Source organism: Rhinoderma darwinii, chromosome 1 (genome assembly GCF_050947455.1).
Source record: "Rhinoderma darwinii isolate aRhiDar2 chromosome 1, aRhiDar2.hap1, whole genome shotgun sequence".
NCBI classification, from domain to species: Eukaryota; Metazoa; Chordata; class Amphibia; order Anura; family Rhinodermatidae; genus Rhinoderma; species Rhinoderma darwinii.
Window position 1 is genome coordinate 527385280 of NC_134687.1, and position 14257 is coordinate 527399536.

At 40.0% G+C, this 14257-nt stretch overlaps 1 protein-coding gene across 8 annotated transcripts in view; it reads right to left on the reverse strand.

Moving 5' to 3' along the window:
- Positions 1-14257, reverse strand: part of PAM (peptidylglycine alpha-amidating monooxygenase) — a 223999-nt gene that overhangs the window by 13050 nt on the left and 196692 nt on the right. For all 8 annotated transcript variants that reach the window (XM_075836954.1, XM_075836992.1, XM_075836985.1 and 5 more), the window contains 4 exons: positions 12892-13096; positions 12601-12801; positions 10526-10641; positions 10304-10403 (listed from right to left, as the gene is read on the reverse strand). In XM_075836954.1, the coding sequence (XP_075693069.1) occupies positions 10304-10403; positions 10526-10641; positions 12601-12801; positions 12892-13096 (622 nt within the window). The remainder of the gene's footprint in view (positions 1-10303; positions 10404-10525; positions 10642-12600; positions 12802-12891; positions 13097-14257) is intronic.

A 14257-nucleotide genomic window follows, 5' to 3' on the forward strand; every position in this document is an offset into this window, starting at 1 on the left:
TGTTACCTATAGGAATACATTTTGCACTATAATAACTCAAAGTAGATTTGAAAATCTCCCATTTATCATTTGTTCCATTATTTGACATTAGTTCTTCCCAGTCTATATCCTGAATTGCCGCCCTCATCCTGGGGAAATTGGCTTTCTTAAAATTAAATGTTTTTGCCCTCCCAGCCTGCGTTTGTTTTTTACAGTATAGGTAAAATGTAACTATATTATGATCACTGTTACCGAGGTTTTCACGAACATTGACATTCCCAACAAGATCTGCATTATTAGAAATGACCAGATCCAACAGAGCTTCACCTCTAGTCGGCTCTTCCACAAACTGGCCCATAAAATTTTCCTGCAACAGGTTGAGGAAATGTCTCCCCTTTGCAGTTGAAGCCGAACCATGACACCAATTAATATCCCGGAAATTAAAATCTCCCATTATCACTACAGTACCCGCCTGTGCAGCCTGCTCCATCTGTTTATATAGCTGACCTTCCATCTCCTCAGTTATATTGGAGGGTCTATAGATTACACCAAAAGTAATTTTTTCAGTGTTTACCTCCCTTTCTAGTTCCACCCACAAAGTTTCAACCTCCTCACAGTATTCACCCACTATTGGCTCTTTCACACTCGCCTTCATATCATTTCTCACATACAGACATACACCACCACCTTTCCTATTTGTCCTGTCTTTCCGAAAAAGTGTAAAACCCTGTAGATTTACAGCCCAGTCATGTGAAGAGTCCAGCCATGTTTCAGCAACACCAACTATATCTATATTTTCTTCCAGTATCAAGGCCTCCAGCTCCCCCATTTTGCTTGCTAGACTTCTGGCATTTGTGAACATACACTTTAACTTGCCTGTCAGTTTTTCACTTTTATTATCAGAAATGTGATTTGACATTAATCGGGCCATTTTATTTACACTGATGTTTTGTAACGAAAGGATCTCCTTATCTTGTTGTCTAGTCCTCTCCCCACATTCTGTTTCTCCCCCCACCAATATAGTCTGACCCCTCTCTAACCTGGCTACCCCTTTTTTTTCTACATTGACCTCCCTCCTCAGCCCTAGTTTAAATACTCCGCCACCCCAGCTAGAATTCTCTCCCCCAGCACAGCTTAAAAATGTATTTTGAAGAACACTTTGTTTTCATGCGCCAAGCAAGGTTTGCAGAGGCTAAATTGTTCTAGAATGTAAGGGACCTCCCAAAAGTGACACCATTTTAAAGACTACAGCCCCCAAGCTGTTCAATGGGGGGTGTATTGCGTTTTGTGAGCACATGATTTTTGAATGAATGTAATGTAGTGTGAAAAATAAAAATAAAAATCCACAAATGCATAATTTATAGGACATATTTTTCATACATAGAACATAAAACTGAGGAAACACCCCCCAACATTTATTGTCCAGTTTCTTCTGTGTTCAGAAATACCCCCACTTAGGCTGTAATCTGCTGCATACCCACAGTGTAGCCCTAAAACTAACGTGCACCCTTTAGCTTTTTAGGACATAACTTTAGCTTGAATGACTTATAGGCCCCACTCCATGCCTGCAAAGGATTTGAGCTGCAGATTGATGTGACACCCTCAAAAGTGACCCCATTTTGAAAACTACACCCCAAAGGTATTTATCTAGTGGCGTAATGAGTGTTTGGACCACTAGGTTATCATAGCAGGAGTCATGGGATTTAGGTGGTAATTTTTTCATCATATCTATTATTTTTGGGGCACAGTTGCCCTTTACTGCTTATTAACCCATAGAAGTGCACCTAAAAATGAATTACTCTGTTGATCCGATTTTAAGAAAAATTATGCATACTTGTAATCTCTAACAAATTTTTTAAATCAAACTGAAGAGGAGCGACAGTTTGCACTTATAGAGAGACATCTCCGTAATATTGCATTTGGCAGTGAATAGGACTAGGTCGTGCAAACAAAGCAGCGGACCAACAAATGTGTCAGTCCATAGCTGTTAAGAACAGTTAAAGCAGGGAGAATTAGAATTAAAACAGTATTGGACTAAAGGGCAATATATTTCAGAGCTGGAGAAAATAAAAGTTTGGAACTTGAGCATGTTCACAGGATGAAAGAACAGGGCTTTATAAAGTAAATTCTTAATTCAAAGGGACTGGTGGTACAACGTCTCTTTAGCCCAATCAATCCCTATATCCGGGACGAATGCGGCAAGGGACATTGGCACACCATTACAGATCCCTGCCTGGCAAGGTAAGAACTGCTAAACAACCAATCACCTAAAGAATATATAAAAGGGCAGTGTCCAACACCATCCATATGGACCGTAAAGAACCACTAATCCCCAAGATATTGTGAATATCTTGTGAATTAAGTAGCCTCCAAATATAAAGAACCATGCCCATATTATCAAACAGTTTTAACAGAATTAATAGAATAGCTTTATATGGCAGGACATTGTTATAATAGGCAAACTCCGTAAAATTATATAAAAAAAAATATATTCTAGGAATATTAAGTTTATATCAAATGATGTTAATTTTACTGCCTGAAAATAGAACGATTAAAATATTGGTTTATTAAATTGTTTCATTAAAATGAGCCATCTTAGCCCTAAGTGCTTGTTAGACCTCCCGGCGCGTGTACGACACTAATGCATTGGCCGCACACAAGGTCTAACAAGCACACAATTGTGCTAGCCGGCTGAATTAACAGTGAAACAATACACTATACCGAACGAATTGATAATCCCTGATGATGTGTCACTTATTTATGTGGCACTGAAACGCGTTGGATTGTCTGTCATTCAGTGAGGTGTGTCAGTAGAATATATCGTTAGGGGTGAGGCGGTGCCTGGTGTTTGCAACTATACTATCACATCAGCACACCTCTCCTTATTACTGACCACCTCATCTGAGCCTGTTTACATTGTACTTAGGGCTAAGATGGCTCATTTTAATGAAACAATTTAATAAACCAATATTTTAATCGTTCTATTTTCAGGCAGTAAAATTGTTAATTTACGGAACGGAATATTCTATCAGTGTGCGTATTCAATAGATCAAATGATGCCTTCAAATAAAAAATTGCCTTTTTTCACAAGTATGCTATTTTAGGGATTCCAACTGACCTTATTTTGAAAACTATACCCTACAATGTATTCATCTAGGGGTATAGTGAGAATTTTGTTCGGGGTTTTCAAAAATATTTTAATTTGGTGTGGCTAATTATAACGTGATACAGCTTTAGGTATTTTTGTAGGGTATAGTAAGAATTTCTAGGTTTGTTATTTAAAATTTTTTTTTTTTACTAAGTAGGAAAAAATATGTGAAAGTAAAATAACTCTGCTTCAAAAATCTATTTAGAATGGCCAATTTGTTAAATGAATGGTGTATAAATACAATTAAAATGTTTGATAGACCTAATTTTATATAACCGGTCATAATTTGGATCATTGGAGGGTGGGCAGCGGGTATTATCCATATAGTGCAGGAATTTGAGGATGGCCTCAAATTTTTACTGCTCATAATAGTGGTGGTAAGGGGGGGGATATTATATAAGACATCAGAGGACCAGTAGTCCCTAATGCTGGGTTTCTTTATGGGGCTCATATTTAGTAACAGGCCCCAAAATTGGTAAAGCTCTTCCGGGTTTGTGGGGGGTCCAAATTTGGACTTTGATAAAGTAGGACACAGGATTGCGGACGAGAAATTGCTCCTCTTATAAATTTGTCTGTTCGCCCATTGAATTTATACATTCAACGAAAAAAATATTAATTAGAAGAAAATCGAATTCTCCGAACCCCGTTGTCTCCACTTAGATATCCGAGGAAGCAGTAAAGTCAGGAACCTGGGGTGTATAATTGTAAGCGGGTGTCCATATTGCCTCCCTATCATCGGGCAGGTCAGAACCAGCAACTCTTCTGCGCTACTGATTTGCTGATGTTCGCACGAACTACATTTAATCACCGCTAGCAAAGTCTGTATCAGAGCACAACATAGCACATGCCTCCTCTGGGCTACAAAGTTTCTGCGCCATATTGCAGTAACATATACTACAACGTAACTGATATAATCATACACACACACACACGCATGCACGCACGCACGTATGTATAAATATATACACTACCGTTCAAAAGTTTATGGTCACTTAGAAATTTCCTTATTTTTGCAAGAAAAGCACAGTTGTTTTTAATGAAGATAACATTAAATTAATCAGAAATACACTCTATACATTGTTAATGTGCTAAATGACTATTCTAGCTGCAAACGTCTGGTTTTTAATGCAATATCTACATAGGTGTATAGAGGCCCGTTTCCAGCAACCATCACTCCAGTGTTCTAATGGTACATTGTGTTTGCTAACTGTGTTAGAAGGCTAATGGATGATTAGAAAACACTTGAAAACCCTTGTGCAATTATGTTAGCACCGCTGTAAACAGTTTTGCTGTTTAGAGGAGCTATAAAACTGACCTTCCTTTGAGCTAGTTGAGAATTTGGAGCATTACATTTGTGGGTTCGATTAAACTCTCAAAATGGCTAGAAAAAGAGAGCTTTCATGTGAAACTCGACAGTCTATTCTTGTTCTTAGAAATGAAGGATATTCCATGCGAGAAATTGCCAAGAAACTGAAGATTTCCTACAACGGTGTGTACTACTCCCTTCAGAGGACAGCACACACAGGCTCTAACCAGAGTAGAAAGAGAAGTGGGAGGCCCCGCTGCACAACTGAGCAACAAGACAAGTACATTAGAGTCTCTAGTTTGAGAAATAGACGCCTCACAGGTCCTCAACTGGCAGCTTCATTAAATAGTACCCGCAAAACGCCAGTGTCAACGTCTACAGTGAAGAGGCGACTCCGGGATGCTGGCCTTCAGGGCAGAGTGGCAAAGAAAAAGCCATATCTGAGACTGGCTAATAAAAGGAAAAGATTAATATGGGCAAAAGCACACAGACATTGGATAGATGAAGATTGGAAAAAAGTGTTATGGACAGATGAATCGAAGTTTGAGGTGTTTGGATCACACAGAAGAACATTTGTGAGATGCAGAACAACTGAAAAGATGCTGGAAGAGTGCCTGACGCCATCTGTCAAGCATGGTGGAGGTAATGTGATGGTCTGGGGTTGCTATGGTGCTGGTAAAGTGGGAGATTTGTACAAGGTAAAAGGGATTTTGAATAATGAAGGCTATCACTCCATTTTGCAACGCCATGCCATACCCTCTGGACAGCGCTTGATTGGAGCCAATTTCATCCTACAACAGGACAATGACCCAAGCACACCTCCAAATTATGCAAGAACTATTTAGGGAAGAAGCAGGCAGCTGGTATTCTATCTGTAATGGAGTGGCCAGCGCAGTCACCAGATCTCAACCCCATAGAGCTGTTGTGGAAGCAGCTTTACCGTATGGTACGCAAGAAGTGCCCATCAAGCCAATCCAACTTGTGGGAGGGGCTTCTGGAAGCATGGGGTGAAATTTCTCCCGATTACCTCAGCAAATTAACAGCTAGAATGCCAAAGGTCTGCAATGCTGTAATTGCTGCAAATGGAGCATTCTTTGACGAAAGCAAAGTTTGAAGGAGAAAATTATTATTTCAAATAAAAATCATTATTTCTAACCTTGTCAATGTCTTGACTATATTTCTAGTCATTTTGCAACTCATTTGATAAATATAAGTGTGAGTTTTCATGGAAAACACAAAATTGTCTGGGTGACCCCAAACTTTTGAACGGTAGTGTGTAGTGTATATATATATATATATATATATATATATATATATATATATATATATATATATATATATATTTAATTTTTTTAATCGTAGCCCTAAAATATAACTGTCCCTACAAATTTATTTTTTTTATATAAAAAAAACGTTCCTTTAATATTTTTAAAATATATATATATATTTTTTTTATGAACTAGAAAAAAAACCTGGTGCTCCCAAACATATAGGAGCGGGATGGGACTGGCTGGATCACTTGAATTCGTAAAACTGTCAGGGGTCTCTGTAGGTGTCACGGCAAAAGTGAAGGGTGGCGGTCTTGGGGATCGTACTGGACACTGACTCGGCTCAATTTGCTCTCACTGGGCAGTGAGGGAGTAATCTGATGGGATTGTTATTTTCTTCACTGGGGCAATAGGTTGGTGATCTGGAGATTATTATGAAATTACTGTGCTCTTCTTCCTGGGGCAGGGGAGATCTGGGGGATCTTTATTCACTTTTTTACAATGCACTTTCGAACAAGGCTTTCTGTAACTACACACTGACAGAAATGATCTTGTCAGAGCCAGTGATGACAGTTTATCCAGCCTCTTATGTGATACTGAGCTGTGATCGATTTCACGGGATCGAACTCCATGGTCCTGTGCCGGCGAACAGCTGTTGTCACCTACTGCAGCGATCTTCTCCCTGTCACCATGTTACTTGCAATGGTGACAGTTTATTCCGCACAGCATCGCCGATTCCGAAGTATAGTTACGTGATTGAGCGGGAACAGGTTACTAGATTTTCGGGCACCAGCGTATCGTTATACTGCTGGGGTTTAGCATCCTAAACATGCCCCTCTCATAACTGTGTTTTAGCATTACGTTTGAAAAGTAGTTATAATACAGCTGTCACTCTATGTAAATTATCAGAGAAGAGTCTTAAATGCTACATACACCTTCACATTTTTATTTTTATTTTAAATAAAATTGTGCATCACTGTGATTGGTTTATTAAAAACGTTATACTCTGAGACACAGCTGCTTTGTATTCTGTATACAGAGCAGATGTATAGTTTGCTAAGGCCTGAGTCCGTAAGGTCCGCGGGACTGCGAGGTTCAGTGACAGCGGATCCACCTGTAAATCGATCACATCTAAGTTATGAACTTAGACATGATCCGTAACAGCTCGATCCCGCGTGTCAGATACACAGGACCCGCTGAAATTGAACCCGTCAGTCCTGCGGACCTGACGGATACAGGATTCAATGAAAGATACAGCTTCTCTGTACACAGGATACAAAGCAGATGTATCTCAAAAAGTAAATATAATTTTTAATAAAACTTATTTAGGATGTTACACCATTCACACTGATGCACAATTTAAAAACAAATTAAAAAAAGTCAAAGGTGCACATAACCTTTAAGATGAGTCCAACCGCATCCTGAACATGCTCAGAGGAAGCCGAGCACAGTACACCTGGTCTCATCTCAGAATTTTTCTCTGGTAATTAACATACACAACACGCTATATCATAATTTCTTTTTAGACAAAATGCTAAAACTAAGGCCCCATGCACATGAACGTGCTTTTGCGGCCGCAATTCCCCCGAAAATACACGGGAGAATTGTGGCCCCATTCATTCCTATGGGGCCATGCACACGACCATGGTCCGGGCTCATTGAAAATAATGGCCGCGGCCATGTGCACAGCCCACGATTTGCGGACGGCTCACGGCGTGTCACTCCGTGGCTGGCTGACCCGGAAATCACGGACGTTCACATGGCTACGGTCGTGTGCATGAGGCCTAACACTTTTGAGAGGGGCTTGCTTAGGGCATGTATAACATGCGAGTGGTTTATTGCCCTAAAATCTAGTGATGGGTTTCCTTTGAATTTCCGGCAAAGGCCCTTTTTAACAACTACAAGCAAGGTAAAATAACAAATTTTTATTAGGCTATTAGAGCAAAAGACACACTACATAGAAATTAAAAATTAATGTTCACTGCTGATAGTAACCAGCATAATGCAATGTGTGCCAGTAACAAAATGTAAAGTGCCAGCGGCTGCAGCACGCTGCACTTTAACAAGAGTCAGAGTCAGTATCAGTATCAAGGATCAGCAGCAACAAGTTAAAATTTCAAAGAAGCCCCCCCCCCCCATGTTTCACTGCAGATGCAGCGTCTTCAGGGGTATCGGGGTATCGTGGCTGAAGACGTCAATAGATGTCAATAGAAACAACAACTCCTCCCACAAGAAATAAGCCCTCACACCACTCTATTGACGGAAAAATAAAAAAGTTATGGCTCTTGGAAAGCGGGGATGGAAAACCTTAAAAAAAAAAGCAAAAAATGGATCAGTCCGGAAAGGGTTAATTAACTTCTAATAAAAAAGACATTTATGACCACATGTGGGGTATATCCTTACTTGGGAGAAATTGCTTTACAAATGTTGGGGTGCTTTTACCTCCTTTATCCTTTGTCAAAATTAAAAAATTCAACATTTTAGTGGAAATAATGTTGATATTAATTTTCACGGCCTAATTCTAATAAATTCTGCAAAAGACCTGTGGGGTCTAAATGCTCACTATAAGCCTAGATAGACTCCTTAAGTGGTGTAGTCTCCCAAATGGGGTGTTTCCACGGTTTTGGTCTATCAGGGGTGTTGCAAATGCGACATGACACCCGAAAACTATTTCAGCTAAATTTGAGCTCCAAAAGCTAGCCCCTGCTGTCGGTCCAAACATCAGTTTATTACCACATATGGGGTATTGCCGTAATCTGGAGAAATTGCGTTACAAATGTTGGGGTGCTTTTTCTCCTTTATTCCTTGTAAAATTTCTACGTTTTTCAGAAAAAAAAGTAGATTTTCATCTTGACAGACCAATTCAAATAAATTTAGCAAAAAAACTGTGGGGTAAAAATGCTAACTATACCCTCAGATAAATTCCTTGAGGGGTGTAGTTTCCAAAATAGGGTCACTTTGTTTTGTTTACTGTTTTAGCACCACAAGACCTCTTCAAACCGGACATGGTGCCTAAAATATATTCTAAAAAAAAGGAGGCCCCAAAATCCACAAGGTGCCGCTTTACTTCTGAGGCCTGTGTTTCAGTCCATTAGCGCACTAGGGCCACATTTGGGATATTTCTAAAAACTACAGAATCTGGGTAATAAATATTGAGTTGCATTTCTCGTGGAAAACCTTCTGTTTCAAATTTTTTTTTATTACAAATTAATTTCGGCAAAAAAATAAAAATGTGTACATTTCACCTCATCTTTGCTTTAATTTCTATGAAACGCCTAAAGCACTTTCTGAATGCTGTTTTGAATACTTTGAGGGGTCTAGTTTTCAACATGGGGTGATTTATGGGGACTTTCGAATATATAAGGCCCTCAAAGCCGCTTCAGAACTGAACTGGTCTCTGAAAAAATAACCTTTTGAAATTTTCTTGAAAATATGAGAAATTGCTGCTTAAGTTCTAAGCCTTGTAACATCCTAGAAAAACAAAAGGATGTTCAAAAAACGATGCAAACATATGGAAAATGTGAAATAGTAACTATTTTGTGTGGTATTACTATCTGTCTTACATGCAGATAAATTTAAATGTAGAAAAATGCAAATTTTTGCAAATTTTCTCTAAATTTTGGTGTTTTTCACAAATAAATATTGAATTTATCGAGCAAATTTTTTCACTAACAAAGTACAATATGACACGAGAAAACAATCTGACTTTGATAGGTAAAAGCATTGCCAAGTTATTACCACATAAAGCGACACGTCAGATTTGAAAAAAATTGGCTTCGTCCTCAAGGCCAAAACAGGCTCAGTCCTGAAGGGGTTAAATCAGCACAGGATTTTTAACTGATTTACATAAAAATAGTGTGGAAGGATGGATATTCATTTGCTTATACGGATTGTATAAGCTTTTAGAAGCCACCTTGATGGGATGCACTTTGCAGTATATAGATGGGAAGGTAGTGAATCAGCAATAAGATTTCTCAATTCAGTATCTAAGGGACAGGACACATCTGTCAATTCAATATTATTTCCCATTCATCTAGAAGCTCATGCAATGAGTGGCTGTGCAGCTAGGTAGTATTATTCCTTCCCTTTTATCTAAGGCCTAGTTCACACGGAGTATATTGCAGACAGAAAAAGTCCATTGAGGACCACGTGCAAAAAATGCCCCCAATTTCAATGGGAATTCAGAGGCGGAACAGGGCGTTATTATCCCCCGCAAGTGGCTAAAAGCCACCTCTGCCTCCCATAGAAATAAGTGAGAGGCAATTTTGGACGTTTCTTGGCACGGATTCCGACGCGGTTTCTGCGTCAAAATCAGCGCCAAAAAAAAGTGTGTGATAGATGCTATGAAAAAATATTACTGAAACTGTGCAGAGGATATACACACAGGCCACACTAGGACTTGCAATCTAGACAAATATGCACATTTAGGAATGAAGGTCAATTTCTTAATAGGCCAACTAACCCGCCATTGTGCTTTTAAATTGCAGGAGAAAATGTGAATTGTAAGGGTAAATTTACGTGCTATAATGTAAATTGTTCAGTGTGTCAAAGCACTGGCTAATCCAAAACAATAAAATAACAATGGAATGCTTCACAACTCACTTTCCGAGAGAGAGAATTTCCACACCGTTTTGGCGTGAGCATCTCCAACAAAAACAGCCCCATCGTCTGAAGCGACAATGTCATGAGGCATTTCAAAACTCTGCAATACAAACGGGAACGTAAGACCAAGATATCACAAATAAAACTAGGAAGCAAGTCAGAAATCGACATGTCTACTCCAAACATCCTACGTAACAATAAAGGATCAGGAAAGCATGTTACCTTTCTAACTGGGACAAACGTGCTTAGGATCTCTCCAGTTGAAAAGTTCATCACAAAGCCTTGCACAGGCACAGAATCCCAATAGGACTTGCCATTGACTGCAAATAATATTCCACCTAAAACACAAATGGAATACATGGTCACAAAATGGAAATTCTACAACTTTATCGGTTTGCAACAAAACATTACACGATCACTGAAAATGGAAAACCATTTAAAACATAACTTTAAAGGGTATGTACCCATAGGTCGGATACGCTGAGCAAAAGTACTCAGCGTATTCGACATAGAACCCACACCAAATTGCAGTGCAGATTTTCGGAATCGCCGCTGTGAAAAACAAAAAGCTGATACTTACCTCACTGGCGTTGCCATAGTGACAGATCCCTCTTTTCTCTGTGCAGCCCGGCCTCCTGGGATGTTGCTGCAGCCCATGTGACCTCTGCATCAGTCACATGGGATGAAACGTTATTCCAGGAGGCCGGGCCAAACGGAGAACAGCTGGGAATAAAGGCAGTCGACGCTATGACAATTCTAGGGGGGTATGTATTTACTTTTTAATTTACTTTCAAAACACAAAAAAGGTTTCTGGGTTTTTTTCAGATTTGCAATTTTTGCTATTTGTTGCATGTTTTGGGGAACAATGGGGAAATTCAAAAAACAAAAAAAAAACGTAACACAAGTGCCACAGAATAAATTGTTCAAATCTCGTCTACTTTTGTACTACTGTAAATGCTGCGGATTCTCTGCACAGAATTCCGTTGCAGAAATTCTGCAGTGTTTATGCCACGTGGGAGCCAGTCTAAAAGTTCGCAGCATATCCGACCTAGAACACACAAGGAATTCCGACCGAAAAAACACACTAAATTTTGGTGCAGATTTACGTCTGGAATCGCCCCTGCGGAAAACAGAGCTGGATAAATAGTCAATACTTACCTCACTGATGTTACCATAGTGACGCGTCCCGCTGTTCTCCGTGCAGCCTGGCCTCCTATCCTGATGCTGCAGCTCATGTGACCGCTACAGACTCTGATTGGCTGCAGCAGTCACATGGGATGTAACATCATCCCAGAAGGCTGGGCTGTACAGAGAACAGCCAGGAAGAAGAAGAGCCGTCACTATTACAACACCAGGGAGGTAAGTATAGGCTTTTTTTATTCAATTTAAACAAAAAAAAAACAAAATTTTTTTTTTTCACCAGAATTACGATTGCGGGTTTTACCTCCCCTTTGAATTAATGGGGAAAACCGCTAACAAAAATGCATCAATTCCGCAGGATAAATGGACATGCTGCAGATTAAAGAACCAGGTCAATTTATAAACGTTTTGTAAGCAGATTTTTTTTCCGCTGCGCGTGGATGAGATATGTTCAAATGTCATTCAATTTACTGCTACTGTAAATGCTGCAGATTTTCCGCACTGAATTCCTATGCGGAAATTCTGCAGCGTTTACGCTACGTGGGAATCCAGCCTTATTATACTTATCTAGAGAGAGGTTGTGTAGTATGCAAGGATGCTTATATGAAGGGGTTCCCTGTTACCGATTGTAGAACTACACTGCTAGAGACAAAAGCACCCCTTCAAAAAAACATTAAAAGGGACAGGATCAACCCTGAGATGACGTACGGCATATACGTAACAAGAGAACCTTCCGTCAGCTGCCGTTTATTACAAATACACATTCGCACTAGATGGGCTTTCCCTTGGCCCGATCAAAGACAATGCACATGCACTGTGGCCAAGTGACGTCCTCTCTCTAGACAAGTCCAGGTTTTTTTTCACTGCACGTGGGACACTGACCACATTGACACCCATGCCATGCATAAGTGCCCGGTATTCGCAAGTAAGACCCTGGGTGGTCAAATCAACGGTTAATTTGTTTCTTGATTCTATTTCTTTGCACATTGTTCCTTGATGAACTAGTGGTGAGGAAACGCGTCGGGAGAACTGTGGGGCAGCACCTTTACTTTTTTTTCTCTTGACACATGTATACTTTTTTTGTTCAAAAATAAATATTTCCTACTATAATTTTTTTTTCATGTATCATTAATACATAAAAAATGTCTATAAATTACCTGTAACATAAGAGATGGCAAAAACCTCTGATCCAAATTCTCTGTGTTTGATTTCTTTGACAAAGTGCCCCGTTTCTGCTTGAAAACACTGAATTCGCCCATTCTCTCTGTCAGCCACACAGAGCTGCCCTTGATCGGGTATCATAGCTAGACTATGTGGAATACGGAATTCACCAGGTTTAGCGACCCTTAAAGATGGTTCTGAAAAAGACATTCATTGTATTAATTTCCTCAAAAGTGGCAGAAAGTATTCCAAACACTCCACTCTAGGCAGAGACCAGCTTTTATTACCTTCTCCCCACTCCATGATGAACAACCCATGGGGTGAATACTGTAGAATTCTACTGTTGCAATACCCATCAGATACAAAGAAGTTGCCGGTTATGGGATCCACAGCAACGTCAGTTGGCTGACAGAAATGTTTTTTGTCACTGCCTGGTTGGAAAGCTTCCCCCAGGGTTAAAAGGAGAGTGCCATGAGGCCCAAGCTTGAAAACCTTTAATGAAAAAAAACAAAAAAATAAAACTACATGAAATATCTCCTTAGTTATAGTACAACATACAATGACAACATAAGTTGACCTGACCCTCCAAGGCACATTTCGCTACGTGCTTTCTCTCCCAGACCCAAAGAAGGCACGCACAACGGAGGATGAGGTAAAGGAGGGACTGGCAGTATATCCACATGGCAAACTCGAGTCAGTTTGGCTATCTGCAAAACATTGATGCAATGGACATGTCTTGTTGAGACCTATTTATTTTGGCCACATGTGGATATAAACCTGATATTTTGTATGCATGCCTTACATGGCTACCACGTAGATCTAAGTGATTACTATTTTGCCTGGTCCGCTCCTTCACGCTCATTTTTAAATGTCCTACATGTGTATATGTGATTTTATGTCAGTTGGTTCAACTGTTAACAAATAACCTGCTTTTGTACAACAATATTTGTGTTTATCCTAAGGCTATGTTCACACAGAGTATTTTGCAGGCGGAATTTCTGCCTCAAAATTCCGTTTGGAAGTTTAAGGCAGATTTTCCTCTCCCTGCACGCCGATTTTCGCTGCGTTTTTCGCCCGCGGCCATTGAGCGCCGCGGGCATAAAACGCCGCAAACTACGCTTTCTCTGCCTCCCATTGAAGTCAATGGCAGGTCAGAGGCGGAAACGCCCGAAGATAGGGCGTGTCGCTTCTTTCTCCCGCGAGGCGGTTTTACCGCTCGTGGGAGAAAAACGCCCCCGCCTCCCATTGAAATCAACGGGAGGCATTTTCGGGCCGTCTGACGTATTTTTTGGCTCGGTTTCCACGTCAAAAAACTCTGTATGAACTTAGCCTCATGGGTATATAGGTTGTATATTATGAGAGTACCTAAGGTATATAGAGATTAAATGTTTTTTTTTTAAGCTTTGGAGACGTCCTACCAGTTGATGTCTATTAAAGTTCTTACTGCTGGGCCAATAAAAATATTCCATTGGCTCCTTGTCTTAATACAAGTCCATCCCTTATGAATGTAATAACACGTCTTGGACCTACCTCTTCTATCCCATATTCCTTAGATCGTAAGCTCATATGGACAGTGCTCATACCAAATGCACTTCGTAAGCAATTGTTTCATATGTCTGTACTACACTGCCTTTTGTAATTGGTACAATGTGT